This window comes from Vanacampus margaritifer, chromosome 4, assembly GCF_051991255.1.
Source record: "Vanacampus margaritifer isolate UIUO_Vmar chromosome 4, RoL_Vmar_1.0, whole genome shotgun sequence".
NCBI lineage: Eukaryota > Metazoa > Chordata > Actinopteri > Syngnathiformes > Syngnathidae > Vanacampus > Vanacampus margaritifer.
The window spans coordinates 28729155-28745032 of record NC_135435.1 but is presented as its reverse complement, the minus strand read 5'-3'; the positions used below and the strand labels follow the sequence as shown (position 1 = coordinate 28745032).

At 38.0% G+C, this 15878-nt stretch overlaps 1 protein-coding gene across 3 annotated transcripts in view; it reads left to right on the top strand.

The window, feature by feature from the left end:
• lrp4 (low density lipoprotein receptor-related protein 4) overlaps positions 1 to 15878 on the top strand; it is a 100838-nt gene that overhangs the window by 69196 nt on the left and 15764 nt on the right. For all 3 annotated transcript variants that reach the window (XM_077564158.1, XM_077564157.1, XM_077564156.1), the window contains exons 6-14: positions 572 to 700; positions 4803 to 4922; positions 5571 to 5696; positions 6696 to 6821; positions 7827 to 7961; positions 9675 to 9800; positions 11156 to 11386; positions 12173 to 12329; positions 12773 to 12990. In XM_077564158.1, coding sequence (XP_077420284.1) covers positions 572 to 700; positions 4803 to 4922; positions 5571 to 5696; positions 6696 to 6821; positions 7827 to 7961; positions 9675 to 9800; positions 11156 to 11386; positions 12173 to 12329; positions 12773 to 12990 — 1368 coding nt within the window. The remainder of the gene's footprint in view (positions 1 to 571; positions 701 to 4802; positions 4923 to 5570; positions 5697 to 6695; positions 6822 to 7826; positions 7962 to 9674; positions 9801 to 11155; positions 11387 to 12172; positions 12330 to 12772; positions 12991 to 15878) is intronic.

Genomic DNA, 15878 nt, shown 5'->3' with positions numbered 1-15878 from the left:
CAGAAGGTAGGAGATATTCACAAATGAAAGGACAAAAATGTTATCAAGGCATCAAGATTAGGGATGTGCGAGTACCGATACCAGGTATTGGTACTCGCGACCTCTTGTGGCCGTTTTATGATCACAAACTAGAAATTAGAAGAATAGAAAATTGCCTTTCTTGCAATTTCACGGAAAAAATTCGATTTTGGGGTATCTGTCGTTTTTTGGGGGACATTTTTAGTATGAAAAGTACTAATGTTATTGGTACTACTGAAGAAATTAGTGCTTGTACTGGTATCTGTCTGGGGAAAAAAAGTGGTATCAAGGGTCCTTATGATCAAGATTTTAGAGGGAATTGCATTTGTGATTACACAACGTCAATTCTGAAGGTAATTTAAACATCACGATAAATGACGGGGCCGAAAGGGTACATGAGGGGATGAAATCATCAGGAAGTGAACGCAGATGCGCATTCTGATCTTCAATCATCCTTCCCTTCATTTCATCTCTAACAGAACTTCCACTTCAAAACGTATTTCTGAACCCTGTCATCTGTTTACCGTATGTGTGCGTGCGTGCGTGCGCGCAGCCTCCGATGTGATGGCGGCCACCTGCAGCGTTGAGGAGTTCCAGTGCGCATATGGCCGCTGCATCCTGGACATCTACCACTGTGACGGAGACGACGACTGCGGAGACTGGTCCGACGAGTCCGATTGCTGTAAGTTGTCCATTACTGCCCAGGGTTACTGTATTATAGTTTAGGATTTTTTTATTATAGTTAGTTTTTGAAATGTAAATGTACTGTAAAAGTATGGGAACTCGTAAATTTGCGACTTTATAAAGTGGCAAATTTTTGAGTTGTTTTTTCTCTAAATATTGCTCCCGCCCTCTAAAAAACAAAATATCTTTATACGTGGCCCTAATCTGTCGTCGTAGTTATTTTTGGCAAATTTGCAAAAAGAAACTTGAAAAGAAAATTTGCGATTTTATAAAGTGGCAAATTTGGCAAATATATATATATATATAAATATAAATATATAAATAAATAAAGTAATAATAAAGTAAATATATATATATATATATATATATATTTATATATATATATATATATATTTATATATATTTATAAGTGACCCTAATACGCTGTCGTAGTTATTTTGGCAAATTTGCAAGAAGAAACTTGAAAAGAAAATTTGCGACTTTATAAAGTGGCAGATTTCTACATGCTCTATAACTAGAAAAATTCCCGCATCTATAATTAAACTATTTAGAGGGTTGTTTGCAAATTATCTTGACGCATATCAACACTCACTCACTCACGCACACACACATACTGATCGGTTTTCCTTTTGATGTTTTTATCTACCCTGTGATAAGCATGGCTTCAAGCTTTCCTGTCATCGTTTGCGCGTCACCAAGGTCACCAGTAGCCTGCGCGGTTCTCTCTGTTCCTCCTTTCCTCCCATGTCCGGAGTTTTCAATGCAACTTTACACTTTTGACTCGCTCATACAATGTGAATCCGTTTTTGAAACCTTTAAGCATTCACTCAGCAGTGCGAGACGAAAAAAGAAGAGTTTGTTTCACACACACACACGAGGCATTCCTCGTCTTCGTACAGCATTCCGTAGGATCTCCAGACACATGAAGGCTGCTTTGTTAGGCAAAAACTGTCTCTCACTCACTATCTTGCCACTTCTCATGTGAATACTATTGGTGGGAATATTTGACTCATAATTCTATTCTATTCCGATTTTTGGGTCTGCAATTCGATTCAGTCGTTTTTCGATTCAGAACGATTCTTATTCAAAATGATTTGATTGACAATGATTTCTGCTTCAATTTAAAGATGTGCAAAGAATCGTCATGAGCTACTCCAGTCGGACTCGCTAATGCTAATTAGCGCGCTACTCGTGGCACTTTTATCACTCAAAAGAACGGCTTTTAATGCAAAACGCTTCAGGAATGTATACAGAGAAGTATCTTAACATTACTCACCGGCATATGCTCTTCCTACGCTGCAAAAAAAAAAACAACTGTTATTGGAATATTTTGATCGTGACTTTTTCCTTTTACTCGCTAATGTGGCTACAACTTAACAGTGTATCAGAATGCGCGCAACCACACAGTGACCAAATCGTGTACAACATGAACAGTGCTCCCAATAATGGCACACACAAACAAACGCAAGATGGTATGAAATAATCTAACTCTTTGACTGCCAGACGTTTTCAGAAAAGGGATGCCGTGGGTGCCAGCCGATTTAAGCATTTTTGACTGATCTTTCAAGGTCCACAGAAAATTATGTGTTTGGACTATGGAAACACACATACTACCAAATGAAAGATTGGACTCTCATCTTTCATCAGAAAAAAAAGTTTGTTTCTAACTTATTCCGTTTTTCAGTAATCAACAATAGAAAATGGTTAGTTTCACCTCTGTTTTGAAAACCCCCCCCCCCGTCTTTTAACGTCTTTGGCACTCCTCCATAGGATTTTACTAAACGTTATTTAACGTTTTTGGCAGTCAAAGAAAAATCGATTTTGGGACATTCAAAATCGATTCTGAATTGTACTAAATGAGAATCGATTTTTTTTTTGGGCACACCCCTAGTAAACACACAGATTGAGATTCACATGCCTTGCTAGCTAGCGGCTACATGGCAAATTACATGAAAGTGCATTACTGTGTTTGGGATGAAACGGGTTGAATAGCGTACACCACTAGCGTATATGTCTGAAAGTAACTGCACCGCACACATATATTCTTGTTGCCTATACAATTTCTCCCTCTTTTGAAAAACACCTGCTGTTTTGATCATCTCTGTCTTCTGTCAGCCAGCTGATAAGCCCGCAGCGGCAGGCTTGAAGCAGCGACCGTGTCTCCCTTCTTCTTTTGCCTTCCCTCCCCGCCTTGCCGTTTGCGTTATCGCCGGCCCCCTTCTTCAAGGGGAACAGACGCGTGCTGTCAGGAGAAAACATGTCAGAGAAATGCGCGCACATGATTTAGGAAGCTTGTGTTTGATTCAGCTTTAATCTCCCTTTCCACCTCCGCCCTCATCTGCTGCCAGTTGGAGCCTCTCTTCCATCTTTCATTGCAAGGAGTGATATATGAGCTGTAAAAGTAAGACGGCTAGCTGTTGAGTCAATTACGCAAGATGGAGTCAAGTATTGAGACAGCTCTTAGTTTGCTGAATCTTAGCCCTTCGTTTTACCAAGAAATGTTGTAATGATTCTGATTTACCTTTTTTTTTTCTTCCTGCATGACTGAGCCCCAGTCCGGTTAATGTAAACATGTCTTTACATCAACTGGACATTGTATTTAATGCAATTTAATTAAATTGTTCCTGATTTATTTTACATACAAAATTGTGCAAAGGACTCACTATAACACAATTCAGCAATAATAAATGTGATTAAATATATTTAAAAAATATATATTATTCATTGTAAATAATTAGTCGCCAATCCCTACAAATACATAATTTTCATTAAAAAATATATGTAATTGTAAGAACTGTTGACTACTGTAATTTCTGGACTATAAGGCGCACCTGACTATAAGCCGCGCTAGCTAAATTTGGGGAATACTCGAGTTTGTTACACATAGAAGCCTCACCAGACTATATGTTGATATTTTAATGTTACCACACCGGGTTTCCACTACTTTCTTTTCCATAACGAGGGTGCAAATTGTCTCGTTCTCGTTCTGTCTCTCGTTCGTACCTTTGTATTAGCTGCAGGGTCGAATGCAAGTGAAAAAAGTAGCGGATTATAGTCCAGAAATTACTGTAGTTGTAATTTACATTGAAAAAAAAATCTTTCTATCACCATTGTCCACCATGAAACACAAATGCCATCTAGTGGTAGAGATTTACCTTTAACTATGGGAATCGTGCCATTAATTACGATTAAAAATTGTAATTGACTGACAGCCCTAATACATAAGGAGTATCTGCATATAAGTGTGTGTGTATATGCAATATGACATGGGCAATAATTAGTTTTAAGTTGCATTAAAAACGGCATTAAAAAAACATGAAATTAGATTTGCTGATACATGCCTTTTTGTTTTTCTATATAAATATTTTGGTACATAAAAACAGTATTGTTTTCCCCATTGAATCAATTTTATTTTAAACAAAATGTAGAATAATTAGTACATAAGATACGGGTATCAAATTATGTTTAAAAATAAATACATGTTAACATTCTTCTTGTATTTAATTATTAGTAAGTCCCAGTGGCCCATTATTGTCAGCCTATTTTTTAGAACAGACCCGTGGGCTAACCATGTTGTCGTTGGGGCAAACCAGTACATCCTTTTTTCTTTTTCTCTTTTCGGACAAAGCGCAATAATCATAACAAAAAGTCATTTGTGTTTGTGGTATTTCGTCTTGCCCCCTCCCTCCCTCTCCTTCCTTGTCCGCGCTGAGAAAGAGACAAATAAAATTTCATTGGAGGCAATAAACTTGAAAAAGACATTTAGCGCTACTCAACTTTGCAAATATGCAAAACAGCCACGGAACAAAGACTGTAAAAAGAGTGTTTGCTGTTTTAGCCGCTAAGGGGAGCATTTTTTTCATTTTCACTACATTTTTGATGGCCATGTGGTTCATAACCATGATCAGTCTCTCTAGAGTATGATTCAGCTTGGGGAAGGGAAGGAATGAATTGCAAAGTAGTGAAATCAAATGGAATCGTTTTCCTCCGTGAACTAAAATGACCTTCTCAAATCAGCTTCAAAGTTTCATAAGGCACCAAAACGATGTATGTCCTTTGTCGTGATCCGGATGGCAACACGCGTGTTTTTTTGTGTGCAGCGTCCCACCAGCCGTGCAGGTCTGTTGAGTTCATGTGCAGCAGCGGGATGTGCATCAATGCAGGCTGGAGGTGCGACGGCGAGTTCGACTGCGACGATCAGTCCGATGAGATGAATTGCAGTGAGTAGTGTTAGATATTATTAACATTTAAATTCTTTATTTTCATATATTAACCATTGTTATACATTATTAACATCTTAATTCTTTATATTAACCATGTTGAAAGGTTTTGTAGACGTGTGGGGCGGGTAGTGTTGAGCTCAGTATGATTTGACCTTAAGCTGGGACATGTTATTTGGTCTAGAAGTTCCTTCTCTGTGGGAAGACACATTTGGTCCTTGAGAACAGAATCTGTTTTGAACACGCACCCCTGACTCTGTTTTCGCCATCGCTCACGGAAAAGTACCCAGAGAGTATGTTTTGTCTACAAATGAAAGAGAGGCGGTCGGTTTTAACTATAAGAAGCCATTTTACACGCGGAAGAGACACATTCGGCGCTCTGAATTCCACCTGTTAAGTGATGAATTGGAGTCTGTTACGATGTCCAGAGATCTCTGTTAGATTAAAATCATTTTTGCAAAGGTGTTTTTTTCTTACATTAAATCTGTCTTCAAGTTTTGGAACACGCAAAGAGGACAAAGAATAATTTTATTCCTCTTTCAGTAGCCACTTTTGTCAGTTGAACGCAGAACGCATACTTGTGCTGTGGGCTGCTGTATCTGCTGTGATTTCCAGTCACGCCTTCCTCTTATTTGAATTGTTCTGCAGCCACGTCCATGTGCACAGCTGACCAATTTCGGTGTGGAACAGGACGCTGCGTCCGGTTGTCATGGAGATGCGATGGCGAAGATGACTGTTCAGACCGCAGTGACGAAGAGGGCTGTGAAAAAACTGGTGGGACTGCGCTTGCTATCATCTTTTCAGCAGCTAAATATAGCCCAAATGTAACTTGCAGTCATGGCAACGGGAACTCTCAACAAAGTCAACTCTTGTTTTCAGTTGAGCCTTAGTGTCTCTTTTTCAACATTTGGTTTATAATCTCGCCATTTGTTGGACCGAGACATGCACAAATAAAATAAACTGGTCTGTACGTTGGACAGACCATGATCATCTAAGGCAGTGGTCCCCAACCTTTTCTGTACCACGGACCGGTTTAATGTCTGACAATATTTTCACGGCCCAATCTAAAGGTTTAGCTGATAAAAACTAAATAAAATGACAAGAAAAAAACTGTGGTATTTTCTCTATAGTAATAATCAACGTAAATCTACTGTGTAATCATGTGCAACTTTATTAACGGTGTCCGTAACGTCGCACCAACAACAGAACATCACATGAGCAACATCGTTTCTGCCCCAAAACAATGCAACACACTCTGGTCGCTATGGTAGCGTTTAAACATACCTTCAAAATAAGGGTCCAGGTTCCTCTTCTGTCCCTTCATTGGACCGTTTCCCCTTCGCAAAGAAACTTTTTAAAGAAGTTTGTTTTTTGCTCATTTTGCTAGCTTGGAATTCAATTTAGCGTGACGTATCATGTGACGTGTGGTGTAGCGGCCTTGAAGTGCGTCAAGTGAGACGGATGTAACAGACAGAATCCGCCCACTTTTCAAAATAAAACATCATTTTCGAAAAAAATTAAAATAATGCATTTTTTTTCTTTCGGTACCAAATGACCCACGGCCCGGTGGTTGGGGACCACTGATCTAAGGAACATAGATGGAGACAGTTTTGAAAGTTTTCTGCCCTCACTTCTTCCTGAAAATTGAGGCACAGAAAGAAAATGTCTCATGGCACTGCATACATCTCGAACAACGCTGAGGAGTCTTGCTGTATTCAGTGGCGTGTTCTGTCAACACAAAATGAAATGAGCTTCCTGTTGGTGTCCCCGCAGAGACGTCACCTTGCGCTCCAGACCAGTTCCAATGTGGGAACGGCCGCTGTATTGGTCAGAGGAAGGTTTGCAATGAGGTCAACGACTGTGAAGACGGGACTGATGAACTTCCACACCATGAATGTCGTAAGTTTCTGCCTGTGATTAAAAAAAAAATATTTAGAAAACAGCAAAGGCCCTGGAATTGAACCCTGTGGAACACCAAACGTTCCGTTATACATGTGCAGTCAAGCGGGGGCCGTATCATCGTGAATCATATGAGTCGGGTGCGTGTCTTGACCACCGCTGAACCCTTGAGACTGACTCACCCAACCCCTGGGGTTTGATCGAACCCAGGTTAAGAAGCACTGCAGTAAGGGCTCCATGTTATAGGCCAGGGATCTGCAACCTGCAGCTCTGGGGGGGGGATAGTAGCAATTTATTTTACATATTTATTTACATTTTTTGCATAAAATATTATTTAAATGCATTGTTTTAAAATTTTAAAAATAAATAATTAAATATTTAAAACATTTTAGTCATAAAGACACAAAGGGTAGATGAAAACATTTTTAAAAATACCTAAAAGTCCCAAAAGAAAATTACCATAAAATTTACACAAATTGCCCAAAATTATTTTAAAAAAAGGGAGAACAGAAGACGCTCAAAAAGTAACAATTAAATGAAGACAGAAAATTACCATAAAATGTCTTTGGAATTGTGAAAAAGTCATTAAAAAATTCATTATAATAGTCATTTTAAAAAAGCCCAGAAAATGTTCAAAAAGTATCTATAAAATATCCAACAACAAAAGAAGAAATCCCAAATATTACCATAAAATGTCCACAAAATTCCCCCAAATGTCAGAAAATTAATAGCAAAAAAAAAAAGGCGGGAAAAATGTCAACAAAATAGCCATAAAGTGTCCCAAAAAAAAAGGAAGAAGAGAGGCCAAAAATGACCATATGTCTATACTGTTTTGTTTGGTTGCTGACCCCCGTTATAGGCACTATTAAGTTCAACAACACCATCATAGCAGACTACAAAGAAGCGGGATATCGAAAAAAGAACACAAATACGGTTGGGACATTTGTACACACTGAGCACACAAACTAAGTCAGTCTGCAATGTTTGTGATGTGTTTCCATCCAGGTCCACGCTCCAGTGACGGCAACTGCAACCAGAATAACGGCGGGTGCTCCCAGAAGTGTCAGATGGTCCGAGGACTGGTCCAGTGCACCTGTCACACCGGATACCGACTGATGGATGACGGCAGATCCTGCCAGGGTATTTGTGTGTGTGTGTGTGTGTGTGTGTGCGTGCGCGCGCGTGTGTGTACGCATTTGACATCGTCAACACACCAATGACTGGTCAGTTGTTTAGTTATGTTGTGTATCATTACACATTCCTGAAACCTGAGACATTAGGTGTTGAACAGCTTGATACAAATAACTCGTGACTAATATAATATGTTAGTCAAAATGATAGTATGCATGGTTAATGATTTAACAAGAAAAGAAAGTATGTCCAGAAACAATATAAGGAGTAATAAAAATTGTTAAGTTTTGGGACGCAATGCAAGAGCTACATCGAAATGTCTGCTAATGTAAACATAATAATGCTCAGTTGAAATTAGGGTTGATCAATAACGGAAAAAAATTATAATCACGATTATTTTGGCAATAATTAAAATCACGATTATTCAAACGATTACTTTTTGGGTTCAAAACAAGAAAATGTTTGAGCATTTAAAAATATTAAGACCAATTTAAAAAAAAAACTATAATGAAAAGAGAATTTAAAACAATATTTATTTGTTTATTTATTTATTTATATGTTGGCAAAAAACTTGATGTTGGAGTGCAGCTTGTGCACTGTGCAGTAGGACGATCATTTATTTTTTGGTAGAAAACAAGAAAATGTTTTAACGTAAAAAACAAATAAAAAATATTCATTTAAAACAAATACGATTCTTTGAAACACTAATGATGCAAGTTCCTTTTGGATGAAACAAAATGTATTAAATTACTGTAGTTATTTAAAAAAATTTATAAAGGTGCTAATGTATAGATTTAAACAACTCAAAATTTTATATTAATAATGTAGTTTTTTTACGATTACATATATATATATATTATGTTTTTTAATTGTAGAGTTTAATAATTGTAATTGTAACTGAATTTCGATTAACTGCACAGCCCTAGTATTATATATATAAAAAAAATTCTTCCAGGAGAGCTCAGTATTGTTCATTCGATTTGACATCATCATTGCTCTCCTTTTTTAAAAAAAAATATAAAAATAAATTAAAAAAGTTTTTTTTTCTCTCTCTCTTTTTTTTTTAAAATATATATACATATATATATATATATATATATATATATATATATATATATATATATATATATATATATATATATTTTTTTTTTGTATGTGGGTGAGTGTGTGTGTGTGTGTGTGTGTGTGTGTGTGCGTGCGTGCGTGCGTGCGTGCGTGTGTGTATTCATCAGTTCACCTAAAGCCCATTAAAAAAAATCCCATACTAATAATATAATATAATAATGAATTGCCAAATGCAGAAACATCAATGTAAGTTATCACGATGTAGTGGCTCTCGCTAACAGACAGAATTAAGTAACCAGAATTAGGTTAAAAAATTCTATTTAATTATTATTATTATTATATATAATTATTAAAAACATTGATGATGAATGGCTTTTCATCATACTGAGGTGTTTCTATTATTTTATTTAGCTACATGTGCAGGACACAATAGTTAAAACGCGTTAGTATGATGCCGTTCAGATTTTTATTAATTTTTTTTAAATAAAACTCTTCCGCATGAAATCAAATGTTATGAAATGAAACAATGAAGGAAAATCTGCACTATTCTTTAGCATGACCCTTGACTAGAAGTTTTATTCTGACGTCTCATAGTCCCGCCCCCTTTTCTTTTTTTCTTCTTTTTTTTTTTTTTTTTGCCTTTATGGCGCGTTCCAGATGTGGACGAGTGTGCCGAAGACGGCTACTGCAGCCAGGGCTGCACCAACGTAGAGGGCGGCTTCCAGTGCTGGTGCGTTCAGGGCTACGAGCTGCGGCCTGACAAGCGTAGCTGCAAGGCGCTGGGTAAAGAAAGATACACTTTACTCTCACTTTGACATGACACGGGCAAGTTTTGACCACAAGTTAAAAAACGTTGCATATTGTGGATATTTTCTTCAGTGGTAGTTATCCATTTGCTGGCTGCAGGGCCTGCAACATATTCTGAAGTTCTGGAGTAGATTTAGTTTCGATGTTGTGAGGATTGAGCTGCTACGTCAGATGCTGCAGAACAGAGTTAAATCCACACTCTAAAAACTGTTGCGTCAAAAATAACCCAACTATGAGGTCAAAAATGGACCAATTCTCTTCTTGGGTCAATTTGAACCAACTTTGAGTCAAAAAATGGGTCTTTTAGTGTAAAACAACTCATAAATATTGGTCAGATCCTTTACTTGGGCCAATTTTTTTTTTGGTCATTTTGTATAAAACAACCCAGAAAGTTGGGTCAAATTGACCCATAAAGTGGATCGGTCCATTTTTGATTCATAATTGGATTACTTTTGGCTCAACTGTTTTTAAAGTGTAGTAGCAGAAGAAAAAGTACAGAAGTGTAGTGTAATAGAAGAAGAAGTACACTCTAAAAACAGCTTCATTATAACTGACCGTCAGTCAGGATTTGCACTCTAAAAACAGTTGGGTCAAAAAGAACCCAACTATGGGTCAAAAATGGACCAATTCTCTTCTTGGGTCAATTTGAACCAACTTTGAGTCAAAAAATGGGTCTTTTAGTGTAAAACAACTCATAAATATTGGTCAGATCCTTTACTTGGGTCAAAAAATAGGTCATTTTGTATAAAACAACCCAGAAAGTTGGGTCAAATTGACCCATAAAGTGTATCGGTCCATTTTTGATTCATAATTGGATTACTTTTGGCTCAACTGTTTTTAAAGTGTAGTAGCAGAAGAAAAAGTACAGAAGTGTAGTGTAATAGAAGAAGAAGTACACTCTAAAAACAGCTTCATTATAACTGACAGTCAGTCAGGATTTGCACTCTAAAAACAGTTGGGTCAAAAATAACCCAACTATGGGTCAAAAATGGACCAATTCTCTACTTGGGTCAATTTGAACCAAAATTGAGTCAAGAAATTGGTCTTTTAGTGTAAAACAACTCATAAATATTGGTCAGATCCTTTCCAAAAAATAGGTCATTTTGTATAAAACAACCCAGAAAGTTGGGCCAAATTGACCCATAAAGTGGATCGGTCCATTTTTTATCCATAATTGGGTTACTTTTGACCCAACTGTTTTTAGAGTGCAAATCCTAACTGACTGTCGTTATAATGAACCTACCACTTAAATGACAAAAATGTTCAATGCTTTTTGCCCAAAATATTTCCATTCCCATGTATATTTCAGTCTTTGTTTTTGATTTCCACAGGTCCAGAGCCGGTGCTGTTATTTGCCAATCGAATCGATATCCGTCAGGTTCTGCCACACCGCTCCGAGTACACGTTGCTGCTCAACAACCTTGAGAATGCCATCGCTCTCGACTTCCATCACAGCCAAGAGCTGGTTTTCTGGTCAGACGTGACCCTGGACCGCATCATGAAGGCCAACCTCAACGGGTCCAATGTGGAAGAGGTCGTCTCCACTGGCCTGGAGAGCCCAGGTGGGCGCCGCCGCAAACAAGACACAAATCAAAATCTTCATTTATCAAATATGTTCCGGCTGTCTTCCGCTAGCGGCTAGTGTGTTTCTCGTTTTCTCTTTCTTTGCCACTTTACCAATTCACTCCCAGCCATTTACACTGAAGCGACCCACTTCATTCCCGGCTGTTTTACTGGATGTTGACTGATTTTGCAAGGCCCACAGAATAATTGCTATAAAATCATGGAACTTACCAAAAGAAAGATTAGTCTCTTCTTTCATCAGGAAAAAAAGTATATTTCTATCTGTTTCCGTTTTGCAGTAATTAGCATTACAATATCGCTAAGTTTCATCATTATTCGCAAATCTGTGTAGAACTGTGGGTAAATGAGCCTTTTTCAACATGGCCCTGGTTGATCTCTTTTGCTCTGCTGCCACCCGCTGGCCGTTTTTGTAATAACTATCATTTCTTCAACCGTTTTTTTTGCGGTTGAGAGGCTGCATTAAAGCCTTCTGTATGCTCTAGCATAAAAAAACAAACAGAACATGTATAAATACGTCTTTGGGACAGATATATTTATATATTTTTATGATTTTTGGGAGAAAAATAGTTAAAAACAAAAGTGACAACCTTATTTTGATAATGTGTGGAGTAGAAAGTACAGATAATCAAATGTAACGAAGAAAAGTAAAAAGTAGTCTAAAATACTCCCAAAAAAAAAACTACTCAAGTATTTGTACTTTGTTACTTCCCATCTCTGCCGATACCTGATATATACATTCAAACGGACCATTTTCTCTCAAACAGGCGGGCTTGCCATCGATTGGATCCACGACAAATTGTACTGGACAGACTCTGGGACGTCCCGCATTGAGGTGGCCAACCTGGACGGGACGCATCGCAAGGTGCTGCTGTGGCAGAACATGGAGAAGCCCCGGGCCATCGCGCTGCACCCTATAGAGGGGTAGGAGCTCACACACACACACACACGCACGCACACGCCAAGTGATTCGCAGCAGATGGTTTCACATGTGCACACTATCCTCTCTGGATGTGTCCCAGTTGTAGCGAAGTTCCAGAGCGAGGATTAAAGTTTGGCAGCACCGCAGTGCCCACAGGCAAGCGCCGTGTGTGGATGGAGAAAAGATTTCACACAAGAAGCAGTGGCTAAGACTCCCTCCCTGACTTTGCTGTATGTCGCAGTGGCAGGAAAAATGTCAAGCTTAGAACTCTCAATCAGTTGTTAGGCAGCGATACAAACATCTGAAAGTCGTCAACTGTCGACCCCGAGCACAGTTTCATTTTTGTCTATAGTGGCACGGAAATAGCATCTCCTCTCCCAGTGGTTTAAACAAGCTGTCTAATGTGGCGTTGCTGTTTTTTTTTTTTTGTTTTTTCATTCCTCAGTAAGATCTACTGGACCGACTGGGGCAACACGCCTCGCATCGAGTATGCCAATATGGACGGCTCGAATCGACGGGTAATTGCGGACACTCATCTGTTCTGGCCAAACGGCCTAACCATCGACTACGCTGGCCACCGCATGTACTGGGTGGACGCCAAGCACCATGTCATCGAAAGAGCCGACTTAGACGGACGCAATCGGAAAGCTGTCATCAACCAAGGTAAACGACTTAAATAGTCTTCCCAAATGGAAGGGTCAAATATACGTTCACTGTAAAAAAAATATATATATAAAATATAAAAAAAAGATATAATTTGAATATGAATATGTGCTACGTTTAAAAGTAAAATCAATACTTTAGTAAACACTATCATACTACAAGTTAAAAAAAAAAAAAAAAAAAGCTATTGAGGAACCTTAATCTGAAGAAAGCTATAAAAACATGGAACCTACAAAAGAAAGATTAGAGTCTCTTATTTCATCAGGGGAAAAAAATGTATATTTGTATCTGATTTCGTTGTGCAGCAATTAGCATTAGAATATAGTTGAGTTTCATCATTGTTCACAAACCTGTTGAAAACACTGGCAAAAAGAGCTTGTTGCAACATGGCCCTTGTTGATCTCTTATACTCTGCTGCCACCGTTTTTTTTGTAATAAATACCATTGCTTTAAGCCACCTTTTCACGTCAGAAGCTGTATCAAAGCCTTCTGTATGTTCTAGCATAAAAAAAAACAAAAACAGAAAAAACATAGAAATACGTTTTTGGGAGTGAAGGACAAAGTATTTAAAAAAAAACGTATGAGTTAAGCATACGTTGGTGTATGCAAAGAGCTTAGTATTATGGTGAATGTTAATGGCCTGAATTTTTATTTTTTTTACAGCGTTGAGAAGCACATGCTGCCTGTAATTGTGCTTTCATGAGGACTTGAACTTTGAGACTTTTTTTTGTACACATTATACACACACACTCACACACGCTTTATTATACAACGTTAGACCATGTCATCAGCACAATATTTCCATGAAAATAAATATGAATGAGTCTTTTTACTGATGTAAAAACACATGACACAATACACATGCACAATTTGTTGGTGACTAATAAATCAGGGATCCGGTAACAACAGATTAAAGGAAGCAGAATATCGATTCCTTGTTCACATGCCAGATTTCAAATTTAGTGCTGTGCAATGAAAGCAGTGTGATGCCAGGCGCCTGAACTTCTTTGCTATTTTAGTGGGGGCGGAAGTTAAGACACCTGAATGTGGACGTGTGGCTTAACACACAAAGATCAACAAACAAAAAATGGTTGTGATCCAGTCATTCTTTGCAATCTTATCTTAACTCATTCACTGCCATGAAGTCATTAAAACATTTTTAAAAAACATTGTTAAAAATTTGGGGCGACAGACAATTAAAATTTTTAATCGTAATAAATTGCATGACTTCACTAGTTAACTCATGATTTATCACAAATTTTATATCTGTTCCAAATGTACAATATTTATTTTCTAGGTTTTCATACTCTTAACAAAAGTGGAAAAAAAATGTTAAATAGATAATGTTCAAATTAATTTTTGACGTTTATAGCAGTCAATGGCAGTGAATTAATTTTAAAGAAAAGATTATTAAAAAATGAGGGGGGACAGGTGGTTAAAATTTTAATCGTAATTAATCACATGACTTCACTTCTTAACTCACGATTAATCACAAATTGTATATCTGTTCTAAATGTACGCCAAAAAGTTTTCATACTCCTGTTAACAAAAGTGGATTTTTTTTTAAATAGTAATAGTTCAAATGAATTTTTGACGTTTATAGCCGTCAATGGCAGTGAATGAGTTCATTTGTGCCACCTGACAGGCCGAAAATGCATTTATAATTGGTAGTCTTCTTTTTCTTTTTCAGTTTTTTTTTAAAGCACATCCATCAAGATTGTTCAAGTGTGTACTGTGAGAGGGGGTCAGCGTTGGTGTGTGCGTGCGCGCGCCATTGTCCGTGTGAGCACTCCTTAATGATGTGTGCTCTGAGGATAAAAGGCTGTAATTGGCCCTGTCCGTTCTCCAGGGCTCCTGTTTGCTCAGACAACACACAGGACAAATGGGACGTGCGCGCGCGCGCGTGTGCGCGTGTCGGCTCATTTCTACCGGCCAGGCTGCAGTGCTAAGGAATGTTAATGAGTATCTACGTGCACCTATAGTTGTGTTACGTGCGTGTGTGCTTTATCTGGATGTGCGCCAAGTTCCTGGAGCTGTACAGTGGGCGTGTGTGGCGGTTTAATCTTTTACCAGCGTACACACCTGTGGACCCCTCAGGTGGGGGCAAAGATGAGGGTTCTGTGGGGGCGTGTCAACTTGATCTCGCCTGGAGATATTCTGCACGGCAAAGACGCCTCTTTTACAATGAGTCGTCTCCGCCATGTGACACAACCTGTCCTCGGGGAAGTAGACAATAGAGAGCCCTTGACGAAAGGTCTTTGCAAAAAAAAAAAAAGACTTCTTCTTTTTCAGTCTCTATCCTTTGTGTTTTTACTAACCCTATGCTACCTTGAGGTCCTTTAAAAATGTTGCATCAAAATGTCTACACTGAAATGATTATGCTCAATTTAGTTTGATACTGTCAGAGGTGCAATATTAGCAATGTGATTATTATCATTATTAGAGCCCGAGCAGCGACCGCTGCGCGGTGCCTATTTCTGTATAATTTTTTTTTATTATTATTCTCCGCGAACAATCAAATTTTTTTTAGACCCTAAACATTAAGGATGTTACGATAACGACAATATTAAACTGCCACAACATCATCGTCGTCATGTCACGACGTCTGTTACACATCTGTTTAAAAAAAAAGTCAGGTTGGTTTTCATATATGCAGTTTTAGCACCCTCTGGTGGCTAGTTTTTGCTTTACAAGGCATGTTTTGGCCCTTCTATGTTTAAAATCCATGTTAACTCATTCACTGCCATTGACGGCTATAGACGTCAAAAAATCATTTTAACTATTTCGATTTAACATTTTTTTTTTACTTTTGTTAACAAGAGTATGAAAATCTAGAAAAAAAATTGTACACTTCGAACAGATATAAAATTTGTGATTAATCGGGAGTG